Below are 18,498 nucleotides of genomic sequence, written 5' to 3'. Positions count from 1 at the left end.
ATGCATTTGACAATGTAATTTAATGCCTTGGATTGCTTGTTTTTATGCAATAGGTATATTATGATGAGTGGGAGACTGGATAGTATGGATAATTGTTAACTGTGCTTCTGTCGTTACCTTTTGGAGTATTAAAACACGGGTTTATCTTATTGTCATGCTCACCTTTGTTGTGGACGTAGCATAGGATGTTGTCTACGAAACAAATAAGTTCTAATTTGTTGTATTTCCTTCACCTTGCTGATGACGGCTTTATGATGATCTTCTTATGTTATTGAGTTGTGTTTGAAATGTTCTAATATTCTTTGTTGTTTGTTTTTCCTGATTTGCTTGTCTTGAATCTTTGTTTTGGGGGGGATTGCGTTTGTAGTTTTATGTCCTATTTCTGCTCCTTCTTATACGCGAAATTATATTTTCTTAAATGTACTCTTATTGAAGGTTGGTGGTGTGATCCTAAAGTACTTGCTTTGTACTTCCATACCTGTGAATTAATTCTATTACTTATAAAACAGGGTTGCTTTCTATTTGCCTCTTCCGTTACATATAAAACAAGGTTTTTCAAGTGAATAATGGTTTGATTAGAGATTTACCTTTGGGTGTAAATTCACAGAATGTTGTATTTCTTCAGAAACTATGCGTTTGATGGCTTCAAGTGTGCAAAAACTATGTGAAATGTGCAACGCGATGCTGTATTTTGTCCTTTTCTGGTTTTTGGGAATTTTTTAAAGAGGACTCCACGGATTTTCATGGGTTTGGTGTACTTTTGGAACATGGAAAGATTATTAAATTGAATTCATTGGCCAAATACTTCAGAGACATCACTAGTAGTTTAGGGTCTAATGACCGAAGGAATTCACTGAGATTTAGTTATGGTTATTTTTGTTTGCCATGTCTTGCAAGGCAGTTCTTATTGATATTAATCCATATTGATCGCCTGAAACTTGTTTTTCAGTTTTAGTTCTTGTAAATAAACTTCCAACACAATTCTCCGAGTATATATTTTTCTGTTTCTTGAGTATTTATGCATATGTTTTATTATTCTATACATTTTCATAAATTACAGGAGAAGCACAGAGAAAAGAAGCATAAGAAGGAAAAAAAAGACAAAGAGAAGAGAGAAAGTAAAGAAAAAAGTGAGAAAGACAGAAGTGATGGAAAGCATCAGGAAAAGAAAGACAAGAAGGAAAAAAACAGAGACAAGAAGAAGAATAAGGAGAAAGACAGGGACCCCGTTAAAGATAAAATTAGTCCTTCAGATGAGAAGAGAAATCCGGGGAAAACTGAGAGTTTTGGTGCAGAGAAATTCATTCCTAAAGAGTACAAAGATAACTGTGTTGACAAGAGATATACTGGGCAAGTTGGAGGTTATCAGGCCGAGAAGCTCAGTCAAAATCATCATCTGGCTGAGGAGAACCACAATTCTGTATTGTTGGAGTTGGGTAGGAGAACTAAAGATGAGGCCAGAGGAATTGGTAATCATGTGGTTGAGAAGATTTCTGAATCAGACCGAAAGAAGGATGAGGGGATGGTCAGATTGGTGGCTAAGGATGCTGACATTTTGGCTGAAGTCAAGGAAAAGAACAAGGACAAGAGAGTTGATGACAGAAAGACGGATGGGCAAGGCATCAGGGTTGCAGCACAGATTAGTGGGAACACAATGGTTCAAAACCCTGTTGGTATGGTTGAAACTAAAGTTGGAGGACTTTCCAGACCATTGGGGAGCAACGTGGATAGAAAGATTGATGGAAAAGAAAAGACCAAAGAGAAGGAAGGTGATGATAAACGAAGGGAGAAACGCAAGGAGAAAGATAGAGAGAAGAAAAAACAAGGGAAAGACAAGGACAAGGATAAAGAAAAGAAAAAGGAAGCGAAAGCAAAGGAGAAAAATGAATCTAAGAATGCAGAGCCAGGTAAAGAGAAGAAAAAGGAAGAGAAAGCAAAGGAGAAAAATGAATCTAAGAATGCAGAGCTGGATAAAGAGAAGAAAAAGGAAGAGAAAGCAAAGGAGACAAATGAATCTAAGAATGCAGAGCCAGATAAAATAAGAAAGAGCAATAAAGAGGATCATATAGACCCTCATTACGTTATAACCTCCCAACTTTCGAAAGACAGCAACAAAAGTGCTGGTGCTGATGGAAATCTTAAGAAACGGAAGGACTTGCAGACAAATGGAGTTTTGCATGGTGAGTTCTTTTTCATGATGTAAAGTATCATCATTGCAGCCCAATCATGCTTTATAGTTGTCTAACACAAGTTGGCCCTTTTTCCTACAACTGAGGGAGGAGGTTGTAGGTATAGTTTTTGGACGTAATGTCAGATCCTGATCTCAACTGTTTCCTTTTGATTCCAAATAATAATGTTTTTCACTTTGGTATCCGTCAATTGGCAGTGATGTTGAATCAATTTTGTCAAGCAGATTCAAACTCTGGTCATTTATTCTTAGCTGACTAATGATGCTTCCTTTTCTGATGTTACAGCCAATGACATTAGGCCCAGTAAACTGCCGCGACCCTCTTCGTCCTCTCATCCATTAACGGTAAATGGAAGAACAGTGGAACCTTGCCAAACTTCCACCCCGTATGTTTCAGATAGGCTGGGATCAGCAAATAATGTTAAGGTGGACAATAAGGACTGCAAGATAAATGGCATCGTTGAATCTCCGTCATTGTCTGTCTCCCCTGCAAAGCTGACTTCTACAGCTGCACAGACTGTTCCTGTTGCCGAAGCATCTGTGAGACCGCCCCATCCAGATTCCAGATATCTAAGCCAGGTTTATTTGGTTCCAAAGGTGGACGAAGTGCCTGATTATGACGATGAAGATTGGTTGTTTGGGTGCAGTGGTAACCAATCAAAGAAGCCCAAGGTGGAATCTTCAGGGGTTGAGGAGACACCTGAGGTATGGTCAGAGGCTCTGCGGATAGAGTCTGCTGATGTTCACGCTCTACCGTATGTCATTCCATATTGATTGACTCAAATGGGCATGCTTCACTGCTTCACCTCCAAACTCTTGATGCGGGCAACCCTCGATAGGACCACACTAGACCAAAGCTAGAAAGGCTTCTGGCCACCTTGGACATATATTCAGAGTTTTCTAGCTGCATTCAGCTGTGATTGCACTCTGTTGCAGTGAGTACGACTAATGGTCTGCTTCTCAAACAGTCTCAAATGCAAAGGTTGCCAGGGTCACTCACACATTATGGCTTGCCCCAGGACCGGGCGGGCTATTTGGATTCAAGGGCTGGTTTTCCCCAACAGCTAATTCATTCAAAATGGAAATTTTCATAAGTGCGACCAAGTGAAGGGTTGCGTAGAAAGGGAGATAGATATATAAAAGCTTGTGCAATTTTTGTTTTCATTTGCTTAGGAGCTGAGAAGCTCATTCTAATTGAGCATTTAAGAGAAACTAGCCACAATTTTGATTTGTAACATAGAACTCTTATTTACAAGAAATGTAAGATAGAAGGAAAGGGAAAGTAGTTGCATTCGTTCGTTGGCCTCCTTCCATAATTGTTCATCGTACTGTGTTTCCAAAATTGTTTTAATTTCCATTTTGCAGATCGGGTCTAGTGCACTTTGGCTATGACACTCAAGTTTTTTTTAAAAAAAATTTCTTTTTATCCTTGAGACAATTGTGGATTACAATTTTTTTTTCTCAAGTTTTTATTTTTGGATTATTAGTAGTTACTGAGTTTTACTTGTAAGTCTCTTCCAAGATACAAGAATTGAAATCGTTTAGATGACGTATTTTGGCCAGGCAAAAGCGACTCCCGTTGTGCTTGTGACAGCTTTCTGAATCATATGAAAAAGGAACAAATTGTTATTTTTTTTTGTGAAGAAATTTTAATATAAATTTACAGAGAGACCATTAAAGAGAAAGATGTCCCAGTTGTGAAAGATTACTTCCATTTCAGTTGGAACTTTTAAAAACAACCAATCCCTGACTGCTGGTAGTTTTGCAGTGAAGCAAACGTAAGCTCTGCTCTACCTTTTTCCTTTCTTACTTACTGCATTGTATATCTTGGTTTTTCCCAATGGGATCAATAATTATTTTGGCTTAGTTTGTAGTTTCTCAGTAGGTGAATACAATACTTATACTATAGATTTAGGACAAAGCCCTCCCAAGTTCTAAAAGATCAAGTTTCGAAAGGGCGGGATAAAGATAATATTTCGGAAGAAGAAGTTGGGGGACTGACCCCTGTATGTTCCTAATGTACATCATATCATAAGGGTTGTAAAAGATCTTCCACCATTCCATTCATGTCAATAAATTTTAAGTTATATAGTCACATTCTAACAATTTTCAATTCAAACTTTCAATGATTTTTATTGAGTTTAAAAGTCTCGAGGTATTGAATTTAGATTTTTAAAGTATTTATAAAAGTCTAGTGGTATTCAATTGTGATTTTTATAAGTATTTAAAAGTTTGATGGTATCCAATTGTGAATTTAAAAAGTCTTTAAAAATTTGATTGGATCCAAAAAGTTGGTACTTTTTGAGAGTCACAAAAAGTAAGTGATATAAACACTATCAATCGACAATAAAATGAAAAGTTTTCACAGCCTAATTTGCGCAATCGTTCAATCGACATGTCATTGATTAGAGTCGCATTATATGATGGCACAACAAAGTATAATGCACTATAACCCTTCACATTCTCATAAATGTTAAATGAGTTTACTGAATTAGAGAGTGAGAATGTGTTGGATGTCCACCTTCACATTTAATCTTTTCTTCTTCATCAAAAGCCATGAAATAATAGTAGTAATTACCTGTCTTCACAACGATCTTCATCCATTTTTTTTAATAGAGGAAAACGGTAATTATATTCATAAATTTGGCACCATGTCCATAAGCCACAAGGGCATATGGATACCATCATATGAAATTGATATGGATTGGATATACCCCCTACATGTCAACATTAAGTGGAACATTTGGACAATTTAGGGTGACTTGACTAATGAGATTGTGGACACTAAACTTCCAAAACTAACTACAAATGAAATTCAAGAAGATGCAAAGACCATATTGTTGTAAAATAAACAAATAATATATAATATAAAGCTGCACATGAAATAAATGAGACCAAAGGCGGAACTACACTATGGACTGCAGCCCTCCAGCCCAGTGATGTTTTGGGGAAATCTGCTAGACTGACTGTGAAATTGGTTTTTAGATTGAAGACCAGCTAAGCAAGTTAGGATATATTGCATCACCGCTTCACAAAATTTAATTCAAAGTGCTAGTTTATTCACGTTTCAGTTGGTCAGTTATTCAAAGTACCAGGCTATGATTATACTTGGCCATACCAACTCCCAATCTTCGGATTTTAATGGTTCATATTGTGCCACATTTATCCCATTTAAGTTTCTCCTTAATATTAATTATTTAGAAAACCCAAGGGGAAATTTTGGATTTGGACAATGGAAAAAAAAAAAAAAAAAAAAAAAGTTTATCATTTTTGGCATCTACTCAATACCTCCATATGAGTATCCATAAAAATAAAAAAATAAAAAAAATCTAATTTTTTATGAACTTGGTTGCAGGAGAACAATAAAAATACACTTTAAAATAAGTACACTTGGAATTCTATTGTTGAATATATTTTTATTTTTATAATATGTGTTTTGCGATTGCATTTTTAATATGTATTTGTTTTATATTAAAGCTTATTGAAAATTTGAGTGGTTTATAAGATTTAAAGCATACTTTTATTTCTAGAAAGACTATAGAAACCATAAGCAAAATAAAAATGATGATTAAATTTTAAGCTAATAACTATAGCTAGCTCACCCGTTAAGAAATTCCTGGTTCTACCCTTGAATGAGACACAATATTTAACGAGGTTTGGCAAGTTGTGCTTGCGTTCCCTAAGAGCAGTAGTAGTAACCTTTTCCACCAAACTTTTAAAAAGTCAGAATTGAATATCACTAAACTTTTATAAACTCGCTAATAATTTTAGGGTTAAATACCTTTATGGTCACTGAGAAATTTTTTTAGCCAAATTGATCACTGTGTTTCCAAAAGTTTACAATTTATAGACGTTTCGTTATTTTCCATTCGCTTCCATTAAGTGCAGTTTTTATTTTATATTTTCACAAAGCATGTTCAAGTCTTCTTCCTCTAACTCAAAGAGTTAGGTTATTGTGCTATAAGGCATTCTCCAACCCATGAGAGGCTAAACCCAAATTTTTACCCTCCAAAAAGTAACAATTTGGGTTTTGTCCAGACTCAAATCGTTTTTTCTCCCAACCCTCCGGACTCAAATTTTAAGTCCACAACTTTATTAAATTGTTTAAGAATGGTTTAAGTCTATTTTTTTTTAGGGATAACTTTTCTTCATTCAATCTTTTTAAATAACTTCATAATTAAATTTTTTGAACAATTTGACCTAAAAAAATTGAAATTTCACGAATATAATTTGACCTAGATTAATTTAAAATATTGTTTTGACCATAGGATTTAAATTTCAGCCGTTGGATCTTTTTTTTACCATTAAAATAGTTTAGATTTAATTTAGATCGTTGATTTAAGTTACATTTAGAATATATTAAAAAAAAAAAACCAAATTCAATTGTACAAGCAGACAAACAGAAGCTTGACAAGTGGCTGGACAAGCAACCAAACAGCAACAGTCCAGCAGGTCAGCTAGGGCCCACGTCAGATGTTGTGCACATGGGGTTGGTTTAGGTGCAGTGGGTTCCATTGAATAGTGTTGGGTCCAGGAAATACTTAGACCCATATTTGGGTCCAAATTTGGATTTTCCCAAATTTTGGATCCTTCCTTTTCTTGGGTTGGGAGAGGTTTTGGGCAATATTTTGGGTTTAGGTCCTTGGATTGGAGATGACCTAAGAGTTTTAAAAATGGAGGGAAATCTTGGGTTGAAATCGAAATGATGAGGTATATAAGGTCACAAATTGGGTGTTATATTGAAGCATGAGTCAATTGAGTGATAGCAGTATTGTGACTTAGATGAAAAGGAGATGTAGTCAAGGTGACAGAACACCAAAATATATTGGTAAGTTGTTGATTTCATTTTAATTTGGTTTTGCTTTTTTATTTTCCTTATACATCACAATTTTGATTTCAACCCAAGATTTCCCCTCAATTTGCTGAACTCTAATAGCACAATATTCCATAACTAGCTGAGTTAGAGGAAAAAGACTAAAGTTAATTCCTAAAAAAAAAAATAAATAATAAAAACATCATTTAATTAAAGATAACATGATGTCTATAAATTGTAAATTTTGAGAAACATAGTGATCAATTTGGCTAAATTTTTTTCTAAGTGACCAAATTGAATTTTTATGTAAAACTCAATAACCAAAAAAGTATTTAACTCATAATTTTAAAAAGTCACAATTAAATACTACTAAGATTTTATGAAATCATTAAAAGTTTAAATTGGATAACTCCAAACTTTTAAATTATAAAAAATCTTTAAAATTTTGAACTGGATACACCTGAGTTTAAACTATCACTAAAGTAGCTCACTATTTTGTCTATATTGAAAATTTTCTTTGGCTCTCTTTCTCTCTCTGGACTTGAAGTGTCGGTGGCCATTACAAGGGGAGGGGAAAGCCTTATTTATAGGATAAGCTTTGGATGCCATCTGTGAAGGTGCAATCATCTCTTCCAACATGTGGGGCAAGTGCTCTGTCCACACCCACTCGCTCACAACATGTATAAGAGCAAATCTAATAAGAGGATCCAATTTTTTAGGGTTAATCATTTTGTTAGTCCTTGAATTGAGACCCGATTTGCATTTGAACACCTCAATTTTCAAAATAGTTCCCATGGTTCGTTAACTTCAATTTCATTAGGACAAGTGGTCCTAATGTCAATTTTGTTAACTTTTCTGTTAAATGCAGGGGCAAAATGTTATTTTTGTATCAAAATTGATTAAAATATGAATACAAATTTGAAAAACTAAAAAATTAAAATTAAACTCTCACTCTCCCCTTCTATCCCAATTTCTACTCCCCCAAACTTTATTTATCTTTTTTTTTTTTTTGGGTTGGTTTTTTATTTGATTTTCTTTTATTGCTAATTCAAAGATATGATTTTTTATTAACTTTTTTGGTTTTAACATAAAAATACCATTTTGCCCCTGCATTTAACGGAAAAAGTTAACAAAATTGATGGCAGGACCATTTGTCCTAGCGAAAGTGAAGTTAAAGAACCACGGGAACCATTTTGAAAATTGAGGTATTTAAATGTAAATCGGGTCTAAGTTCAGAAACTAATAAAACGATTAACCTAATTTTTTATCAAACTAGTTTGCGTCTGTTGTGTTAAATTATATATATTAGTCCATTTTTATTTATGTCTCTCGAAACCATATCAGATACATGCAAATTACTCATGTTGTATAATATGTTGGTTTCCGTTCTAAAAAACAAAATTGATTGATGATGTTCAAACTTAGGTTAAAATGGTGAGGGAGAAGAGGGAATGGTGGTTAAATTGGGATAATTGGAATTACGGTGATCAAAATTATTTTCGTGCCTAACTAACTCTAGTAACCAAAAACGTTTCTTACCCTTTTTATTATTATTATTTTTTTTGCGAAATAATGTTTTTTGCCCTTTTGTTTTTACACTTTGTTTATTTTTTCTGTTGTGCCTTTTTAAAATGAACTTAATGTAACATTTTATTGTTTTCTCATGAAATTATTTGTGGCCTCATTATTCGTTCGTACAACCACCAAACAAATGCCAACAAATGCATGGTAATACAGACCGCGGTATAAAGTAGCTAGTAGCAGCTGTCTAGGTGTCGTCTCATTATTCGTCGGTACCACCACCAAACAAATGCCATGTGGTAATGCAGAACCACTGTATAAAGTAGATTGGAGATATCTACTGATCAGTAGAGCCCAGCAAGACTTTCAAGTCTCCTTCTGAGAGTTAAGGAAGCTCCTCTGCCTGTCTCTGCGTGCTATTGCTGTCTTGTTTTGCAAATCTGCATTCATCTCCTTCTCCTTCTACCTACAAGAGAAGCTCTGTGCTTGTGCGTCTTCATCCATCTTCAGTCTCTTCTTCTCGTTTCTTAATTAATTAACTAATAATAATTAACTAGCATTAATATGATCTGTTGTTTGTCTTGCGCAGGGTTACACAAGGAAACAAAGATATGGCATCTGTGCTTACTTTTGCGACCGAGGGAATATTGACGAAGCTGACTTCCCTTGCTGCTCACGAAATCAGTCTTGCCTGGGGATTCAAAGCTGAACTAAACAGGCTTCGCAAAACACTGTCCACCATTGAAGGTTACTTAGCCGACGTTGCCCAGGGACCACAAGGTCGGAGCAAAACATCGCCCGTAGAAGATTGGGTGACGAATCTTAAACGCCTAGCTAAAGATGCAGATGATGTCTTGGATGAATTCAACTATGAACTTCTCCGGCGCAAAGTAGAAATCCGAAATCATATGAAGAAAAAGGTACTCAACTTCTTTTCACTCTCCAATCCGGTTGCATTCCGCCTTAAAATTGCACATAAAATTCAGAAGATCAATGCATCCTTGAAGAAACTCAAGAGTGATGCATCTGTCATTGGACTTGTTTCCAATAAAATAGATGCAGTCCCTCAAAGAATTGGAGGACGCATACAAACCGACTCATTTCCTGAAAAAGATGGAATCATCTTTGGCAGGGAGGAGGTTGTGTCAAACATAGTTACAACCTTGACCAACTCCAACATCAATCAAGAAAATCTTGCTGTTATGGCCATTGTGGGAATGGCAGGGCTGGGAAAGACAACTTTGGCCAAGTCAGTGTACAATAATAATTCAGTAAAAAAGTATTTTGAAAAAAGGATATGGGTGTGTGTATCTGATCCTTTTAACATCAATGTGATTTTGATCTGCATGTTAGAATCTCTTGACCCATCAAAAGCCACTGTAAGAGAAAATCAAGATGCACTGGTTAAATACCTTGAAGAAGAGTTGAGAGAGAAAAGATACTTGCTGGTACTTGATGATGTTTGGAATGAAGAATCGGAGAAATGGGAAAGTTTGATGACCTATTTGTCAAAGTTGAATTCTGCTCCAGGAAGCAAAATTATTGTCACTACCCGCAGTGGCAAAGTTGCATCACTCACAGAAACACTTCCGCGGCCTGAATTGGAACTTCTATCAACGGATGAATGCTGGTCCATATTGAAACATGCAGCTTGCTCAGATGGTAGTTCTGATATACCTCTTGGTTTAGAGAGAATTGGACGGGAAATTGCTAAAAATTGTGAAGGTCTACCATTGATGGCAAAGGTACACATACTATATATTATATATATATATATATATATATATTTATACAAGCATTGCTTACAGCAGGCATTTTTATTTATTTATAATTTTATAGATTGTTGGATGAGTTCTTGGCATTTAGGGATCATATCATGAATGGGTTATTTTGAATTGCATTGATGAAGGAAGATAGAGAAGATTGTCGATTTCTCTTTTAGTTTCATGTCATCATGTCATCATGCCCATTCTCCACAATCTCTTTCTTCACAGTCACTTTATTAAATAGAAATTAACAAAGAGGTTCCAGAAGACATTCTGAATGACTCTTCTTTAAATTGCTAATTATTTTATCTACTAATTATTTGATAGAAATTCTCTAATCCATTACCAGGTTTTGGGAGGCATTTTGCGCTCTAAAAAGACTCCTGCTGAATGGTCTGAAGTCAAAGACAGTAGAATATGGGACTTACCAAAGGCAGAAGATAGAATCATGTCAGTTTTGAAGTTGAGTTTCGATAATTTGGAATCACCAGCACTAAAGCAATGTTTTTCATATTGCTCAGCGTTCATGAAAGATGCCAAGATGGAAAGAGATAACTTGATTCAACTTTGGATGGCTCAAGGATTCCTCCATCCTTCTCCTGAAAAAAATAATCTAGAGATGGAGGATATAGGTAATGAATATTTTGATATTCTATTCCAAAGCTCCTTATTTCAAAATGCTACAGTGGATGATGATGGCATTGTTACTGAATGCAAGATGCACGATCTAGTGCACGATCTTGCAGAACGTGTATCCGAAACTGAAAGCATGATGCGAGACTTCCACAATGAAGATGTTGCAACTCCCATTATAGAAAGAATTCCAGAAGGAAGTAGTGGGAAATTGAGATCACTGTTTTCGAATGCTGAAGCACTAACTCGAAACATGTTGCCAGGGTTTAAAGCTTTACGTGTCTTAAATTTATATGAGGCAGATATTATGGAGCTCCCAAGTTCAATCGAAAAGCTCAAACACTTGAGGTATCTTAACATTTCCGAAACAAGAATCGAAAGACTCCCAAATTCTATTGGCAAGCTATATAACCTACAGACATTAAGAGCAACAAACTGCGGTCTTAAAGAATTTCCAAAAGCCGTGCAAAACTTGATCAACTTGAGATATGTTTATTGTGACGAAGGAACAAAATTTCCAGCTGGGGTATTAAGGAGATTAACCAGCCTTCGAAAATTACCTTGCTCTTTGATGGGTAGTGAAATTGAGGACCTGGCTGCCTTGAATCAATTGAAGGGTAAATTGATTATTCGTAATTTGGAAGACGTAAGGAATGGAGATGAGGCAAGTAAAGCTAAATTAGAGGAGAAGAAAAAGGTACGCCACTTTTTATTTGAATGGACGCAAAACAGGTCAACAACCAATAATAATGAAGAGGATGTACTAGAAGGCCTCCAGCCGCATTCTGAGTTGGAAAGGCTAGAGATTCGATATTTCATGGGTACTGAATTTCCATCATGGATGATTAAGCTTGACAATTTAAAGCAGATTAGGCTTAAGGGTTGCGATAGATGTGAAAAAGTCCCAACACTCGGCCGTCTACCTCATCTTACAGTTGTTTGGATTCAAGGATGTTGTGGTCTACAATCTATTCCAGATTTAAACCTCTTCACATCCCTTCGTGAATTGAGCATTGAATCGTGTGATAGATTAGAAAGTTTGGTGAGCAGTGGGCCCGTCAATGTTGTGAAGTTGCTTATAACAGGTTGTAGTGGTTTACAATCTATTCCAGATTTAAACCTGTTCACATCCCTCCGTAAATTGACCATTGGATCTTGTGATAGATTAGAAAGTTTGGTGAGCAGTGGGCCCGTCTATATTGTGAAGTTGCTGAATATAATAGGTTGTGGTGGTCTACAATCTATTCCAGATTTAAACCTCTTCACATCCCTCCATAAATTGAGGATTGAATCGTGTGATAGATTAGAAAGTTTGGTGAGCAGTGGGCCCGTCAATGTTGTGGAGTTGCTGAAGATAATAGGTTGTAGTAGTCTACAATCTATTCCAGATTTAAGCCTCTTCACATCCCTCAGTAAATTGAGCATTAAAAATTGTGAGAGATTAGAAAGTTTGGTGAGCAGTGGGCCCGTCAATGTTGTAGGGATGCTGAATGTAACAGGCTGTAGTAATCTACAATCTATTCCAGATTTAAGCCTCTTCACATCCCTCAGTGAATTGAGAATTACATTTTGTGAGAGATTAGAAAGTTTGGTGAGCAGTGGGCCCGTCAATGTTGTAGAGATGCTGTATATAACACGTTGTAGTAATCTACAATCTATTCCAGATTTAAGCCTCTTCACATCCCTCAGTAAATTGAGCATTAAAAATTGTGAGAGATTAGAAAGTTTGGTGAGCAGTGGGCCCGTCAATGTTGTAGAGATGCTGAATATAACAAGTTGTAGTAATCTACAATCTATTCCAGATTTAAGCCTCTTCACATTCGTCCGTGTATTCTTCATTGAATATTGTGATAGATTAGAAAGTTTGGTGAGCAGTGGGCCCATCAATGTGGAGTTTCTGTATATAAGAGGTTGTAATGGTCTAGAATCTCTTCCAGATTTAAAACTCTTCACATCCCTCCGTTACTTGGGCATTAAATCTTGTGATGGAATAAGAAATGTGGTAGTAACAGTAGCCCGCAATGGCCAAAAAACATTGAATTTTGTGGGAGATTCCCGAACATTCGACTTTGAATTTTGTGGGAGATTCCCGAACATTCGACTTTGAATTTTGTGAGAGATTAGAAAATTTGGCAGTAGTCGCCCACAATGGCCACAATCTCTCTTGTTGAGTTGGAAATAAGCTGATGTATCTACCTAGTGTCACAGCTATGCAACGCCTCATCAAATTACAAAGCCCTAGATATTTGGCAATGTCCCCTTCTGAAGGAAAGATGCACCAAGGATAGCGGCCCAGAATGGCCCAAGATTTCTCACATTCCACATATCGACAGTAATTTCTTCTTTCCTGAAATCAAAATTCCTTTTCATTCTTCACCTTTTGGTTTAACTAGAGTTTATTCATTCTGAATAATTTCTGAAAGGAATAAGACTTGTTTATCCTTTTCCTTTTTCTTGTCAGTTTATGACTAGACAGCAGACAGATTGACTCTATGTGTACAATGAATTCGTAATAGCTCCAACTTTCACAGTGAAGAAATGTAAGCTTTTCAAACTCCCACTCCCACTTGTCTTCTCTTTTATGGGGAAAGACTTCAAAGGAAGCCGTAAGATGTTTTTTAATTGCTGATTTTATAAAGAATTGCTGATATATTCAAAATATTCTGTTAGTGGGAGAGTGAAATTACAATTCAGCTCTAGCATGATTTCTATAATATGTTTGATTAGAATTACAATTATAGGTATTTACCAAGTCTTTCTTAATGGACTGTCGAGTACCTGCAGTATCATAGGAATCAGGTGAAACAATCTTTTGAAACAACTATAGATGATAGTTGCAAGCTTTGTACCATGATATGTTGAAAGCTGGAATTTATTTTGTATATTTTTTGCTAAGTTGTTTTGGTGACCTATATGCAGAGTTGGGATTCAGGTAGAAACTCATGCCTGCATGGTGCCATACACCTTCATGTTTCTGTCTCAACAAATCTTGCTTTGAATCCTGTGTGGCCCCGAATCTAGTACTTTTCAACTGTTGAGGTATGGAATCGAGTACTTTTTGGATGAACAAACGTTATGTTCTTTTTTTATTTTTCTTGAATTGAAAGTGGTTTTTTATTTTTCTTGTATTGAAAGTGGTATTTTATTTTTATTTTTATGCTTTTTGGGGTTTTGAGGCGAGTTGATAGAATGAGAAGGGCATGGATGAGAGAGGCGGAGTTATGATATGGATTGAATATGCCTAGGTGCAGGGAAATGTGCTAACTTTTTTTTTTTTTTTTTTTTTTTTTTTTTTTTTTTTTGTGGGCAAGGGGAAATGTAATAACTTTCAAAGGCAAATTGGAAAACAAACATTTAAGGGGAAGAACCTACCTTTCGTCCTGGGCTGGAATCTTGCAACTCTGTTTTGCTATCTCGAACCCCTGGTGGAAAAATCTGTTCTATCATGAAATATGCTACAAACTGTCATGTTCCTTTCTCTATGGATTGGAGGGTTTACCAGAGAAGTTAACGGACCTACCTTTCATGTATTGAAAAACTGTGTATTTGTATTGGTAGTTATGGATATCTGAAGTATCTAGCTGCACATTGGAAACTGTAGAACACCTCAACAAGAAGAGACGCCCGAGTAGCCCAAGATTTCTCATATTCCAAGGGTCAATTGTAAGCTTTTTTCGGGAAAAAATCTGTAATTTGTGTTTGCTTTTATTTTATTGTGCAATTTTCTGTGATAAATAAGGACCAAGGAGTTAGTTTTTAGGCAAACGTTGTGAATTGATCCTGCATTGCAATGATATACTTATGATTAGCTTGTTTGGTTTGTAATAGGCTAAGACTTTCTTGGGTTTATAGAAGAACAAAATGACATTACATACAAGTGGTGCCCAAGAACGTTTTAAAAGCATAACACAATTTTAAGAATTTCATAGAAAATTTGGTTCCGTTGTGAAAGGCAAATTGATATACCTACTTACATACAGAACAGGGGAGGATAATTCAGCTCTTGCATGATGTTTATACCTGTATGTTTTATTATATATAGTTGCAAAGAAAATATAGGTGTTTATGGTGTACGTAGATAGGCAATGCTTGGTATCTGTTCGAGGTAATAAGTGGTCTACGTTGAAGCAATTCTAATTTTTTCTGTCAAACGTAGCGCTTTGCTTATCTTAAGTGGTTTCAATTTCAGTAATCTTATACGATTTTCTGGAAATTGACCATGCTGATCCATTTTTATTTTATATACTTATCAGCAAATCGAGTGCTGTCCTTAACCAGTATTTGCAATGCCATTGCAGGGTCAGCTTTCCGTCTTCTTTTTTTTCCCCAGTGCCTGAGGAGGTGGGTAGAGAGAGATTGATATGGAGCGGATTTTATTCGCATCGTAACAACTTAATTGAAACATAACAAAGAAGGAAATGAAGGAATGCCCTCTCTGTCGCACCATGTAGTTGATGCAAACATGCAGGACTTTTCAGATTTTGTTCCTACATTTTTTAGCATATTCTTTGAATGTTGTGATAACCGGTGACAAATATTAACGTCATAAGCATCAGTTTCAGTACCAATATTGTTATGACATGCCCTGTTCTCTAATGCCGGGATGTGTGTATAACTTTTGTTGGTTTGGCATGTCAACCCATTTCTTGTCTGTAATTGATATAACCTTCAAGTAATTTGAAACATACTGGATTTAATGTGGGATCATGGAGATTTTCTCGATTAGTAGTGTGGGATTTAATTTGAATCTTGAAAGTGTTGAACCCTTGTCATTTTTCTTGTTCGATGAGAGCAGAGAGGCCCCCTCCCCTGTTCCTAGACTATTTACCAAGTCTTTCTTAATGGACTGTCGAGTACCTTCAGTTTATAGATGAAACAATCAAATTGAAACTGTCTATTGGACACCATAGAGTATTTACCAAGTCTTTCTACAGAACACGAAGAAAACTTGGTGTCCAAGTCTTCCTTAATGGAATTGTGTAAAACAATCTTCTGTTACAATTTATAGATGATAGTTGCAAGCTTGTACTATGATATGTTGAAAGTTGGAATTTATTTTGTATATTTTTTACTCAGTTGTTTTGGTGTTATGTTTGACCTATAGGCAGAGTTGGGATTAAGATAGAAACTCATTTCCGTCTCAACAAATCTTGCTTTGAAACCTGTGTGGCCCGAATATAGAACTTTTCAACTGTTGGTTTATGGAATCAAGTACTTTTTGCATGAACAAATGTTATGTTTTTCTTTTCTTTTTCTAGAATTGAAAGTGGTATTTTTGTTTTTGGTTCTTGGGGTTTTGAGGCGAGCTGATAGTGTGAGAAGGGCATGGATGAGAGAGGCGAAGTTATGATATGGATTGAATATGCCTAGGTGCAGGGAAATGTGCTAACTTCTTTTTTTGTTGGCAAGGGGAAATTTACTAACTTTCAAAGGCAAATTGGAAAACATTTAAGGGGATGAACCTTCCTTTTGCCCAGGGCTGGAATCTTGCAACTCTGTTTTGCTCGGTCGAATCCCTGGTGGAAAAATCTGTTCTATCATGCATTGTGCTACAAACTGTCATGTTCCTTTCTCTTTGGATTGGAGGGTTTACTAGAGAAGTTGACGAACCTACCTTTCATGTATTGAAAAACTCTATATTTGTGTTTGTAGTTATGGATATCTAAAGTATCTAGCTGCACATTGGAAACTGTAGAACACCTGAACAAGGAGAGACGCCCGAGTAGCCCAAGATTTCTCATATCCAACGGTCAATTGTAAGCTTCTTTCTGGGAAAATCTGTAATTTGTTTTGCTTTTATTTTAAGGTGCAATTTTCCGTGATAAAAAGGACATGGAGTTAGTTTTTAGGCAAACATTGTCAATCGATCCTGCATTATTAGTCTGTTTGGTTTGTGATAGGCAAAGACTTTCATGGGTTTATAGAAGAACAAAATTACATTACATACAAGTGGTGCCCAAGAACATTTTAAAAGCATAATACAATTTTAAGATTTTCATGGAAATTAGGTTCAGTTGTGAAAGGTAAATTGATACCTACTTACACACAGAACAGGGGAGGACAATTCAGCTCTTGCATCATGTTTATACCTGTATGTTTTATTATATATAGTTGCAAAGCAAATATAGGTGTATATGGTGGCCATAGATAGGCAATGCTTCTTGGTATCTGTTTTAGGTAATATGCGGTCGATGTGGAAGCAATTCTAATTTTTTGTCAAATGTAGCGCTTTGAGGTAATAAGGGTGACATTGTGATTCCTAATACTTTATTGTCTTTCTTGACAGTTTGCTCTAATTACGTTATGAATTATTTAAAATACATATAAAATAAGGTGTTTCAAATATAGAATCGGCGAATATTTCACTTCTGATGTACCGATCCACATAATGTTTCATTTATACTCAATCTTTTATGTATGTGACTACTTGTGTGACAGTATTTGATAGTTTAAAAGTATGCAGAAACTAAAATGACCATGATGACATTTGCTCATTTGGTATACACACTTTGTTGTAGAACGCTATGGATTCAAGAATTATGACATTTGCTCATTTGCCCACTCCTCCCTGCACTGCATCCGTCCCAAAAGTAATGGAGCCTGCTAACGCCCCCCTTGCATCACGCATTTATTTCTGGCAATTAACCAAATACCCCAGCATATATAAACGCAAACAAAACCAATTCGTGTTCAGATAGCGCAGACAGGCATAGCCTAATCCTGAGAAAATGCGACAAAGAATTAGCAAAAAACACCTTATCCCGTCTAGCAAAATATCACTACACTAGTTAACATTAAAAAGAAAATATCACTACACTAATTAACATATCTATTTAATTATCTAAAAATAAAAAAACAGTGTGGTGTGGACCAATTTTGAACATTCGTCAAAGATTGCAATTTGGAACAGGCAAGGACCCTATTTTCGATAGAGGAATGTTAGCAACCTTCTCTCTAACCTTCTCTTTTGGATCTTCTCCCTTCTCTTTATGACAAGTGTCATTTTCCTTACACTTCAAATAATGTCATTAATGCATCACACAATTTAGTTTTTGTTTTCCAAGTTTACCCTTTTAAAATGTATTGGCTTTTATATTTCCTTCAATTTATTCAAATTTTATTATAACTTCTTTAGCACATTGTTAAAAAATAAATAATTAAAAAAATAAGAAAAACGTCATATTTTTAAAAAATAAAAATAAGGTTTGTTTCATGACATTGTTATCATCTTTATTTTGTTTTTAACAAAGCACGCGCCTCTTTGGAAAAATTAAAAATTAAAAAAAAACTTCAGTTTTTATTTTCTTATTTAATTTTTAACAAGGTGGTAAGAAAGTTATAAAAAAAAAAATAGTTTGTTATTAAAAAAATAATAATAATACATTTAATAAGGGTAAACTTGGAAAACAAAAACTAGTTTGTGTGATGCATTAATGACATTATTTTTAGTGTAAGGAAAGTGACACTTGTGATGAGAAGAAGAGAGAAGGTCCAAAAGAGAAGGTTAGAGAGAAGGTTACTAGCACTCCCCTTTTCGATAACAAGTTGGAAGAAAGACTTCATGATGGTAAAAACTT

General features: G+C 35.5%; 2 protein-coding genes across 5 annotated transcripts; both read left to right on the top strand.

Annotated features, from left to right (window-relative positions):
• The first annotated feature begins 392 nt into the window (after positions 1–392).
• Positions 393–3,493, top strand: LOC117616803 (DNA ligase 1-like). Its single transcript, XM_034346225.1, has 2 exons — positions 393–2,180; positions 2,475–3,493. Exons 1-2 carry the CDS (start codon positions 1,019–1,021, stop codon positions 2,960–2,962), a joined length of 1,650 nt encoding a protein of 549 aa, XP_034202116.1. The 5' UTR covers positions 393–1,018; the 3' UTR covers positions 2,963–3,493.
• Positions 3,494–8,871: 5,378 nt separating this feature from the next.
• On the top strand, positions 8,872–15,693 carry LOC117628225 (putative disease resistance protein RGA1). 4 transcript variants are annotated; one of them, XM_034360634.1, is made up of 8 exons: positions 8,872–9,010; positions 9,112–10,267; positions 10,638–13,253; positions 13,383–13,461; positions 13,663–13,720; positions 13,841–13,960; positions 14,233–14,584; positions 15,220–15,693. In XM_034360634.1, exons 2-3 carry the CDS (start codon positions 9,134–9,136, stop codon positions 13,026–13,028), a joined length of 3,525 nt encoding a protein of 1,174 aa, XP_034216525.1. In that variant the 5' UTR covers positions 8,872–9,010; positions 9,112–9,133; the 3' UTR covers positions 13,029–13,253; positions 13,383–13,461; positions 13,663–13,720; positions 13,841–13,960; positions 14,233–14,584; positions 15,220–15,693. The 4 variants fall into 4 exon arrangements, with proteins under 4 accessions (XP_034216525.1, XP_034216534.1, XP_034216517.1 ...); XM_034360643.1 differs by lacking the exon at positions 13,663–13,720 and having other exon boundaries at positions 14,480–14,584; XM_034360626.1 differs by lacking the exon at positions 13,663–13,720.
• The last annotated feature ends 2,805 nt before the right edge of the window (positions 15,694–18,498 follow it).

This window comes from Prunus dulcis, chromosome 1 (genome assembly GCF_902201215.1).
Source record: "Prunus dulcis chromosome 1, ALMONDv2, whole genome shotgun sequence".
NCBI lineage: Eukaryota > Viridiplantae > Streptophyta > Magnoliopsida > Rosales > Rosaceae > Prunus > Prunus dulcis.
The sequence above is the reverse complement of the archived record's forward strand: the minus strand, read 5'-3'. Positions and strand labels throughout refer to the sequence as shown.